At 33.3% G+C, this 11,786-nt stretch overlaps 1 protein-coding gene across 2 annotated transcripts in view; it reads left to right on the plus strand.

Annotated features, from left to right (window-relative positions):
• Positions 1-1,848: 1,848 nt before the first annotated feature.
• Positions 1,849-11,786, plus strand: part of LOC101899523 (coiled-coil domain-containing protein CG32809) — a 62,236-nt gene continuing 52,298 nt past the window's right edge. Inside the window, exons 1-7 of one of the 2 annotated variants that reach the window (XM_059122368.1) lie at positions 1,849-2,024; positions 3,344-3,537; positions 3,781-3,869; positions 10,884-10,925; positions 10,991-11,162; positions 11,316-11,662; positions 11,724-11,786. In XM_059122368.1, the coding sequence (XP_058978351.1) occupies positions 3,369-3,537; positions 3,781-3,869; positions 10,884-10,925; positions 10,991-11,162; positions 11,316-11,662; positions 11,724-11,786 (882 nt within the window). In that variant the 5' untranslated portion in view covers positions 1,849-2,024; positions 3,344-3,368. The remainder of the gene's footprint in view (positions 2,025-3,343; positions 3,538-3,780; positions 3,870-10,883; positions 10,926-10,990; positions 11,163-11,315; positions 11,663-11,723) is intronic. The other variant, XM_059122369.1, reaches the window with a different exon arrangement.

The raw sequence follows: 11,786 nt of genomic DNA on the forward strand, positions 1-11,786 counted from the left end.
ATGACAAAAATTGTATATGCAGGACCACGTCTTCGAATAGCCCCTAGACATATAACGACTTTCCATTGAGCGGTATTTTTCGACGGTTTTTTTTTTTGGAAATTCTTTGAAAATGGTGGTGGGTATTAAAATTTCGGCCCGACCGAACATATCTGTTTTTTTTTTATAGCCTCAGCCATATATCTATTATTTGATACCGTTTTGACGGTGCCTCATCGATATAAAGGTTTTAGACCCTAGGTCTCTTTGGACCAAATCCGTTTGAGGACATTTGGAGTCGATCTAGCGATGTCCGCCCATCTGCCTGTCTGGCTGGCTCCAAACTCAATAGTCCAACGGATTGGTATCCGGAGATTTTGGTGGCCATTATGCGCTGGAAATGATGCGAGGAACCTCATTTTGTAACCATTCTTGGGTGGCGCGTGCTGAGTGCGATAGAGCTGGGTCCTGTAGGAATGTCCAAGGTCTGTGGCCGAAATGTTTGCGCGCCCAAGGCTTTAATACACCCTCCAGAATATTTTCGCGATAATATTCAGCATTTATTCTGATGCCACGGTCGATAAATACCAGCGGAGAGCGGCCATCGGCTGTTATGGTGGCCAACCGAAGGAGCAAATTTTCAGCTGTCCTCTTTGACAAGCTTCGATCACACGATCATTTTGTTTGTTTACAAACTGCTGGACAACGAATGTTTTCTCATCGGAGAACGGAAAAAACCAAATTCGGCAGTTCACCACTTTCGGCCAAGGGAAGCAACTCTTTAGCTCTTTTGAGTCTATTTTCTTTCTGTTGCGGTGTAAATTCTTGCACTTTTTGGAAATTCAATGGCCCCCAGCTCATTTTTCAATATTTGCCGAATGGAATATTGCGATATGTTCAGCTCGCGAGCCATTTTTCGGCCACTGCGAAGCGGGTTTCGATCAAGTCGCTTCTTTACCTTTTCGAACCATATCTGCTGATGTTGCTGTTTTCTTCCGTCCACTTTCTTGACGTCGAGCTACGCTACTAGTATCACGGTAATGAGCGATTGTACGAGTCACAAAAGATTTATTCACATTTAAATACTGGAGTGCTCTAACGATAGCCACTTGTGGTTTTCTAGCCAAGTGTAAAGAAATCACACTATCACGCTCGGATTCCATCACGAATAACTTTTATTCTGGAAAATTCTCACCGAAATGCTTTTGTACGCTTGTAAGTAATATAATGAGCTGTCACTGTCGGACGAGTGGCTTAGAAATGACAGCTGTCTGAAGTTGGCTGCAGTTTTTTTCATCTCACCCTGTGTGTGGTACATTTTCCAAAAATTATCACACATCTCATATAAAGTGAAGGAAGAAGTCGATATAGTCCAAAGCTAAGAGGTCGCAATATTTATATCATATTTAAGGTCCGATACGAAATTGTCAATATTTGCCGAGGGTATACATCTGTCGTCAAAACCAACTGATAAATTTTATATTGTTTTATTTATTTTAAAATTTTTATTTATTTTTTTTTTAATTTTTTTTTTAAATTTAATTAAAATAAAATTGATGATTTTATTTTTTTATTTTCTAATATTTTTCTATCAATTAATTTTGTGTTTATAATTCTTTCAAAAACCTTCACATACTTTTAGGCCGTTAATTGTGTTACTCTCTCTCCCTTATGACTGTAAAACTTTCCCCAGGGCTTTTCAAACTACCGCCATGTGGTGGAATTTGTGGCAAGGATATGACATGCGCTCTCGCCAGCCTGCCAAAAAACATTTAGGGCGGAAACTCTTCTATGATATACACGAAATTCACAGGCATTTAAGAAGTATCGAACGGTTCATACGGTTCACAATAGACACGACTCGATAGTCCAAAAAATACCAGCAGAAAAATTAAGCAAAATATTTAGAAAAAAAGCAAAGAAAATTTGTTGCTGAATTAAAAGTTTAAAAAAGAAAAATTGAAAGAAAGTCAAAGGATATTGCAAAAATATCCTGTGTAAAAAAAGTTGTGTTTAAAAGAAATTTTGGAAAATTCCTGGAAAAGGTGTGTTTTGTGTGTGAGAATTTTTAATGAAGCTGTCGACAGGAAAAACGTAGCAATTAAATGAAATGAGTTGATGGAGGAAAAAAAGAAAAAAAAATAGAAATAATTCAAGGAAATATTTTTGGAAAAAATAAAAAAAAAATCTTAAATTGTGAAAAAGTGCTGTAAAGGAATTTCCTTAGAGCAACTGGGAAAATATATGTAGCAGCCACCCCTCTCGGAATTAAGCACTTCAACTTTAACATTAAACCCAGTTGAAGAATGTCGAATGATGAACGAGAAAAAAAAATGGCAACAATTAACTCAGTTACTTTGAAACCTTAAAACGCCTTGGGTCTGGCACAACAACTCCCTGAAAAGTTTTGGAATCTTTGGCTGGTCGGGGGCCTACTTTGAAAGCCATTGCCTGGCAATAACCTTACCCAACTTGTTTCGAATTCACCAAAAAATCATAGTTCAATTCTCACAAATTGAGAAAAAAATTTGTTTAGGTTACCATGACCAAGGAGTTGTGAGAGAGTTGAGTCTTTTTCTCTCTCGCTCTGTGAGAGAGAGAGAGCATAGAGTTCTCTATTTTGTTTTTGATAAACCTGCACGTGATGATTTTTTTTATTCCTACCGGCAAAATATTTGTTTGAATTTTTCAAACATAAACAAACAGCAGATTTGTCGGGCGAGATGACCGACAACGACCCTCCTCGTCTCAGATGAACTGTGAAATTTCATATGTGTAACAAGGACATGCGCAGCAATGGCAGGGGTTTGGGATTCGGAACTGGATGTGGCTTAACATCCTCTTGACCCGGCTGGTTGGCAGGTTGGCTGGCTGATTGCCTTGGTGCCTGGCCACCCTCCCCAGCCGCAAGTCATAAAATTCCTCTTCCTCTTCTTCGTCTTCTTTACCTTTTTGCCATTCTTTTTTATGTGCCCCAACTTTACTTAAGAAGAATTTATCAAATATTCATGTGATTTTATCCCAACATTGTCCTTTAACACATTTACCCAGCGCCCCACTCCCACATAACTCCTGACAAGGCTGGCATGTGCATATCTCCAAGGTGCCTGGCCTACCCTAGCCAGGAGCACTGAGTGGTGTTTGTCATTGCACATCAAATATTTATTTTTGCTAAGAAAACATGATATCCTTTTTCGTCCTTTTTGCCATTCATTTGATGCGGGGTGTAAAAATGTCTCTTCAAACCCTCCTCCTTTTTCTTTAGGACTTAGACGACAAGAACCCAAAGTCCTGCTGCAGTTTTTTGTTTTTACAAAACTTCTCTCCTTGTATCTTTTTCCGCTCTCCCTCTTCCCATGCATAGAGGAGGCCTGGTCTAGCCGCTCAAAATGTTAATACGCTGGAAAAGCAAAGATAAAAGTTCAGCGAACTCTTCAAATGCCAACAGTTCGGGTGGTGGCAGTGGCGGAGGTGCTGGCAACAGTGGTGGTGGAGGTGGCAGCAGCAGTACCTCCAGTGGCAGCAGCTCCAAAAAGAAACGCAAAGGACGTGAGGGCGGTAAGTAGAGGAGCACATTAGGCAAACACGAAAGCGCAATTGAATTTTTCATTAAGCGTTTCCCGTGTTTCTGTTTTTTTTGTTGTTGTTGGGATTCTTCTTCTTCTTTTTCACTCTGTTGTTGTTGTTTTTTGTTCTTGGGGTTTTATTTCTAATGCCTTTGTTTGTTTTAAAACCATGTCCTGTTATAATGGCTTCTGCATTGTATATTGGTGACAACAACAACAACAACGATGAGAGAAGATCCTCGCCGTCATACCTTAGGTGGCGACATGCTATCCTATGTCAATCAACAGAATCAACAACAGACCCTGAAAGCCATGGACTTGGAGGTAAGTAGTGGCAGTTCAAATATATTTTTTTTTTTGTGATTTATTTCAAGTTTTTTTGATTATTTGTGATTTGGAATCAAGTGTTGGATTTTTTGGGTGGGAGGTGATAAATAAAACATGAAAGCAAGTGGACTCTAGGATAACAAGGGGGCCAAAGCAAACAGTGCCTGTGTCCTATTGTAGAAAATAAAAAAAAAATATTTAAATTAATTCAGTTCAAAATCAATGTGGATGGAAGGAATGAGATTTCATAGAAAATATTTAAATTCTATTTTTTGAAAATATTTCAATTTTAAAAAAATATCCAAGGCAAAAAATGCAAAAATATTTCTTATTTTTTTAACAAATTTTCCTCGGCTTTTTTTCGAGTTAAGGCCTGAAAGTACCATCAAATTTCATTTTATGTAGAAACTGCCAAAAGAAGAAATATTCTACACAAAATTTCATCACAAATTTCAGAAGAAACCATATATCTAGACTTAATAGTTTTTAAGAAAATTACATACGAAATGAAAGTACTACAAGTGAAAACATAATTTTCATTACTGAAAAATTAGCCCGTTTCCAATATAAGCCAAAATCTTCTTTAAAACTTCATTTTGTGGGAAAAGTGTTAAATAGAGGAATATTCTAGATCAAATTTCATTATTAGTCTCCGAAGAAAATAAGTTTGTATATTGAATATAAACCATGAAAAAAACATCATCAATTTTGCTCTTTTTGGGTTTTTACAAATTTAGGGATGAAGCCGTACTCTACACGAGTTTATGTCAAAGTTTCCTGCAAAACATAATTTTCGAAGGATAGCATTAAAGACAAAAATATTCCTCATGAAATTTCATTATAAGTCACTGAAGAACAGAATTCTCTATTTTCATTATATATCAAGATAATGTATTTGCAACAATGTTGCCAAAAACACAGATATGTTTCTTATTTTTTTTTTGCATAAATTTTTCCTCAGCCTTTTTCGAGTTAACACCTGAAAGTAGCATAAAATCTCCTCTTAGACAAAAAGTGTCAAAGGAAGAAATATTCTATACAAAATTTCACCATACATTTCAGAAGAAACTATATACATAGGCTTAATATTTTTTAAGGAAATTACATACGTAGAATATGTACTACAAGTGAAAATTATGTGTTTTACTGCAAATTTAGTTCGTTTCAATTCTAAGCCAAAATCTCCCTTAATACTTCATTTTGTGGGAAAAGTGTTAAAGAGAGGAATATTCTAGAACAAATTTCATTATTAGTCTCCGAAGAATATAAGTTTGTATATTGAATATAAACCATGAAAAAAATACCCTCAATTTTGCTCATTTTGGTTTTTTAAAATTTTAAGGTTGAAGCCGTACTCTATACGATTTTATGCCAATGTTTCCTATAAAACATCATTCTATAAGGATGGCGTTAAAGGCAAAAATGTTCTTTATGAAATTTCACTATAAGTCACTGAAGAATATAATTCTCTATTTTCATTATATATTAAGATAATATATTTTTGTAACAATTTTTAAAAATGGAAGAAATATTTTTGTGATCCATTTTCCCCCGGCCCTTTTTCGAGTTAACACCTGAAAGTATCATAAAATCTCCTTTTTTGCAAAAAGTGTCAAAGGAAGAAATATTCTACACAAAATTTCGTCAGAAATCTCTGAATAAACCACACATCTAGGTCTTATAGGTTTTAAGAAAATTATATTTGAAGTTTATGTACAACAAGTGAAAATTAATTGTTTTACTGAAAAATTAGCCCGTTTCCAATATAAGCCAAAATCTCCTTTAAAACTACATTTTTGGGGAAAAGTGTCAAAGAGAGGAATATTCTAAATCAAATTTCATTATTAGTCTCCGAAGAAAATAAGTTTGTATATTGAATATAAACCATGAAAAAATATCCTCAATTTAGCTCATTTTGGTTTTTTAAAAATTTAGGGATGAAGCCGCACTCTATACGAGTTTATGCCAAATTCTCCTGCAAAACATCATTTTTGAAGGATAACGTCAAAGACAAAAATATTCCTCATGAAATTTCATTATAAGTCACTGAAGAAAAGAATTCTCTATTTTCATAATATATCAAGATAATGTATTTGCAACAATGTTGCCAAAAACCCAGATATGTTTATTTATTTTTTTTTTTTTTTTGCATAAAATTTTCCTCAGCCTTTTTCGAGTTAACACCTAAAACTAGCATAAAATCTCCTTTTAGGCAGAAAGTTTCAAAAGAAGAAATATTCTATACAAAATTTCACCATACATTTCACAAGAAAATACATATCTAGGTTTAATGGTTTTTAAGAAAATTACATTCGAAATGAAGGTACTACAAGTGAAGATTATGTGTTTTACTACAAATTTAGTTCATTTCAATTCTAAGTCAAAATCTCCCTTAATACTTCATTTTATGGGAAAAGTATCAAAGAGGAAAATACTCTGCATCAAATTTTATTGTGAGTCTCTGAGTAAAAGAAATTTGTATATTCAATATATACCATAAAAAAATATTCTCAATTTTGCAATATAAAAAAAATATTTGAATTTTTAAAAATTAGAGTGAAAACCGTACTGCAGGAGAGTTTATGCTAATTTCTCCTGCAAAGCATTATCTTGGAGAGATGTCGTTAAAGACAAAAATATTCTTTATCAAATTTCACTATAAGTCACTGAAGAAAAGTATACTCCATTTTCATTATTTATCAAGAAAAATATTTGCAACAATGTTGTCAAAAAAACTCGAAAATATTTCCTAGTTTTTGTGCATAAAATTTGATGCTCAGCCTTTTTTCGAGTTGAGCCCTGGAAGTGCCATAAAATTTCATTTTATGTAGAACCTATAAAAACAAGAAATGTTCTACACAAAATTTCACTATAAATCTCAGAAGAAACTATATATCTAGGTCTAATGGATTTTTAAGAAAATTACATTCGAAAAATATGTACAACAAGTGAAAATGATGTACGTTTTTCACTGTTAATTTAGTGCGTTTCCAATATAAGCCAAAATCTCCCTTAAAACTTCATTTTGTGGAAAAAGTGTTAAAGAGAGGAATATTCTAGATTAAATTTCATTATTAGTCTCCGAAGAATATAAGTTTGTATATTGAATATAAATCATGAGAAAAACATCATCACTTTTTCCTCTTTTGGGTTTTTTTAAAATTTAAGCTTGAAGCAGTACTCTATACGAGTTTGTGCCAAATTCTCCTGCAAAGCATAATTTTGGAGACATGTCGTTAAAGACAAAAATATTCTTTATCAAATTTCGCTATGAGTTATCAGGGAAAAGAAATCTCTATTTTCATTATATATCAAGATAATATATTTTTGTAACAATGTTTAAAAAAGGAAGAAATATTTTTGTGATCCATTTTCCCCGGCCCTTTTTCGAGTTAACACCTGAAAGTATCATAAAATCTCCTTTTTGGCAAAAAGTATCAAAAGAAGAAATATTCTATACAAAATGTCACCAGAAATCTCGGAATAAACAATACATCTATGTCTTATAGTTTTTAAGAAAATTATATTTGAAGTTTATGTACTACAAGTGAAAATTATGTGTTTTACTGCAAATTTAGCTCGTTTCAATTCCAAGCCAAAATCTTCCTTAATACTTCAATTTTGGGGAAAAGTGTCAAAGAGGGAAATATTCTACATCAAATTTCATTGTGAGTCTCTGAATAAAAGAAATTTGCATAATCAATATATACCATGAAAAAATATTCTCAATTTTGCTATTTAAAAAAAAAACTATTTGATTTTTGAAAAAAAAAAAAATAGAGTGAAAACCGTACTGCAGGCGAGTTTATGCTAATTTCTCCTGCAAAGCATCAATTTAGAAGGATGACGTCAAAGACAGAAATGTTGGTCATCAAATTTCACTAAATGTTACCGGGGAAAAGAAATCTCTATTACCACTATAACTCATGATAATATATCTGCAACAATGTTGCCAAAAAAAAAAAACGCGAAAATATTTCCTAGTTTTTGTGCATCAAATTTTCCTCAGCTTATTTTCGAGTTTAGGCCTGAAAATACCATGAAATTTCATTTTAGGTAGAAACTGTCAAAAGATGAAATGTTCTACACAAGATTTCACTAAAAATCTCAGAATGAAGTATATATCTAGATATAATAGTTTTTAAGAAAATTACATTCGAATTTTATGTACTAAAATATGTTTTAAGGGTTTTTTTATGGCTAATTTAATACGTTTCCAATGTGCATCAAAATATACCTTTATACTTCATTATTTGGAAAAAGTGTCAAAGAAGGAATTATTCTAGATCAAATTTCATTGCGGGTCTCTGAACAGAAGACATTGGTATACTTAATATTTACCATGAAAAAATATCATTAATTTTGGTATATAAATACCCCTTTGCTCTTTCCCGTATTCACTGCAAATTCTTATAATTTCACTGTCCAATGGCCACGATATCGTATAGCACACTTACTACGGTACCCTATCCCACCCCATAATCGATACTTTTACGATTTTAAGAACATTATTCACCGGAGTTGTTTCGAATTTGGTTCGTAATAGGTACTACAGCCAGAAACAGAAAATTATCTATGCAGTTATAGGTCTTCGTATAGCCCCCCATATAACGGTACCTCCCTATATTCAATATTTTGACCATTTTAGGGACATTATTTACCGGAATTATTTCAAATTTCATATTTGAAGTTCCTAACGGATACTACAGTCAGTGACAGAAAATTATCTGTGCAGGTCCAGGCCTTCGTATAGCCCCACTTATATTGGTACCTCCCAATATTCGGTATTCTTAAGATTTTAACAGAATTTTTAACGATTTTTTTTATTCCCAAATTCGTTCGAAATGTTGGAAGTTCGGCCCGGCTCTTTAAACTAAAAATTGTGTGGAATATTTAAAAGTATGCAAATAATTTAAAAGTATGTGTAAAGTGATTGTCGAAAAATCACTTTACACATGACTTTAACATTATGTGTAAACTAGCCTTTATATGAAATGTCCCGTATTTTTCCACTTACAGACGCAAACTATTGAAAATAGTTCTACTTTGACACAATTACCGATTTTTATTGGATTTTTTATTTTCAAACCTAAAAGTATTTCGAAATTTGTTGAAAAAAAAAATTGGTGAGAACTTCTATATTCAATACATAGACCATGGTAGAATTAAGGAGATATCATTTCAAATAAGCATATGTGTACATCTCTGCATTTTCTGTAAATTACCTTGCCAATTTTTAATGCCTTGAAAAACAGGTTCCCATCTCTGGGTTTCGTATATAGAGTGAATTTATGAATATAGGTTTTTGGCAATGATAATTTTTTAACAAAAAATATGATTGCATGACTTCAGCTTCTTAGTATTATTGGCTTTTAGTATTATTTTATATTTGCCTAAAAGTATGCTTTAATTTTTTATAAAGTCATGAAATAACTAAAAGCTTTTGGATTACATGAATAAAATGGCCACTATTTTCCTGTTTACTGCTTCCAAGTATTGAAATGTTCCACTTTGACACAACTACCGAAAATGATGGCCTTTTAATTCCACGTCTGAAAGTATTTCGAAATTTTCTTGAAAAAAAAATGGAATGGAAATGGATATAAGATAATCTCGAATAAAATTGTAGAAATATGACTGCATGGCTTCAGTTTCTTGATTCTACCAAACCATAGGTCATGTTATTTTATATTTGAGCCTAAAAGTATGCTTCAATTTTACATAGTCATTAAACAAAAGTTTTTGACTTATTCACTTAAAATTGCCAATATTCTTCGTTTTACTTTCGTAAAATTATTGAAAAAGTTCCACTTTGCGCAATTACCAGTTTTTATTGAATTTTAAATTCAGGCCTAAAAGCATTCGCATTTAAAAAAAAAAATAATGGGAAAAATAAAAAAGAAATCTCTTATATTCCAATAATAAATTTTTACCTCTTTGAAATATATGCTTAATGTGGCGTTTCCACTACACTTGATCCGCTCTCTATTCGTTGTTTGACCCTTAACTATGAAAAAACAACTTAATTCTTCACACAAATTTTACTGAGCGAACACTCATATTTGTAAGTTGTTCAAATCAAATTACTCTCAGAACAACGAAAAAATATGTCCCATCCCTAACAAATGAGAGCATTTATCGAAAAAATAAATTATGACATTTAAAAATTAAAAATAGAAAAAATTGATGAAATTTAAAAATTTTTGGGAAGACTGAAAATTATGAATGAAAACTACAATGTTGAATGGCCTATGTACATTCAAACGAAAGTAAATTTTGTTTTCTCTCTCATTCGAGGTACGCATTTTGTCCACGAGTTAAATTTTCCACAGAAAACTGCAAACAAAAGAGGCAATATTTTCAAAATGTTTCTATCGGCAGAAAAAATGTTTGACAAGTGTCTCTCCAGCAGAAATTAAAAATGGAAAAACACAAAAATATGTTCAAAATGTCAACATTTACACAAAAAGTTGAAAACTTGAATGAAAATTGTAAAATTAATGATATAATAAATCTTTGGGAGGAAAACAATAATTTCTTCTATTCATATTAGTGAGAATTTCATGTATTTTCGTATAAATTCCCATTAAAATCAACAAACAAAATTTTTGAAAAAAGGAATTACTTTACTATAAATTACGAATCGTGCCGTATGAACGGGTTAATTCGTGTACCTAATTCTGAGAGCGAACAACGTTGTTCGGTTTCCAATGGAAACATGCTATAAGATTTCTGTGTCAGAAAATATTGAAAATTTTCTAAAAAAACATTCGATTATTTTCGATTTTTTATTTTTGGTTGCCAAAAATAAAATAATATTTCAAACTTCAAACAAAAAAAAAAAAATGAATTTTGATCTGGAAATATGTTATTTAATCCCTTGTGGAACCAAATTCATAAAGACTTTCGAATCCAGGAAGACGATCTGCAATTCCCAAACCCCTAAATTACATACATTTTAAATATCATTTTTGCAATATCCTCTTTTAAATTTTCCCTTCTTAATTCCAGATGAACTCCCAGATGAACTCTCGCATGCAGAAAAGTAAAAAGGTTTGTCAGCCTCACATTCCTGCCGATTTTATTTTATTGATTAAATTTTTTTTATATCTTTTCAGGCCCAACCCTTTCGCGGCTACACACCCATCAACCAGGGACCCCTGTTCGATGACGATCCTGGCATCATGTCTGAGGTGGAAACGGCCAGTACTGGGTTCAGACGTGGCGGTAAGCAACGTTCTTCGTTACCCGTTGTGCGTACACCTTCGAAAACCTTAGAAAGACCTCTAGGTATGGTGTCACACATAGCCTAGCTTAGCTGAGAGTTTGACAGACTGAGTGATGTGTCGATTGTTTGTTTCTTTCCCCCCTCTCTCTCTCTCTCGTGCTCTCTGTTTCTCTCTCTTTCTCTCTTCATCGATTGGCTGCTGCTTTCGCATTTAGGTTTGGTATTTCTGCAATACCGATCGGAGACAAAAATGGCAGTGTTGCCAAATGAAATAACATCCATTGATACGGTGAGGGCATTGTTTGTGCGTTCCTTTCCCCGGCAACTGACCATGGCATATTTGGAGGGGCCAAATGTCAAGATTTATATACACGATGCCAGCAAGGATATGTTCTATGAGCTGGAGGATGTGAGGTCGCATTTGAGAGAGATACGAGATCGTTCAGTGTTAAGGTTGTTTGAGTCAACGGAAGTGGCAGCACCGCCGCAAATGTTGCCAGGAGGACCGGGTATACCCCAACCACTGCCACAGCCAAATCCACCCCACTGGGATCAGGATCAGGTGAGGGTTTGTTAAACACTCTTAAAGTTTAAATTATCTAATATCTCTCTTTTCCTCCCAGAGTTACTTCAGTGAACCGGAATTCGATTCGGAATACAAAAACCAACACATACACAAATCCAAG

This window comes from Musca domestica, unplaced genomic scaffold (assembly GCF_030504385.1).
Source record: "Musca domestica strain aabys unplaced genomic scaffold, Musca_domestica.polishedcontigs.V.1.1 20, whole genome shotgun sequence".
Taxonomy (NCBI): domain Eukaryota; kingdom Metazoa; phylum Arthropoda; class Insecta; order Diptera; family Muscidae; genus Musca; species Musca domestica.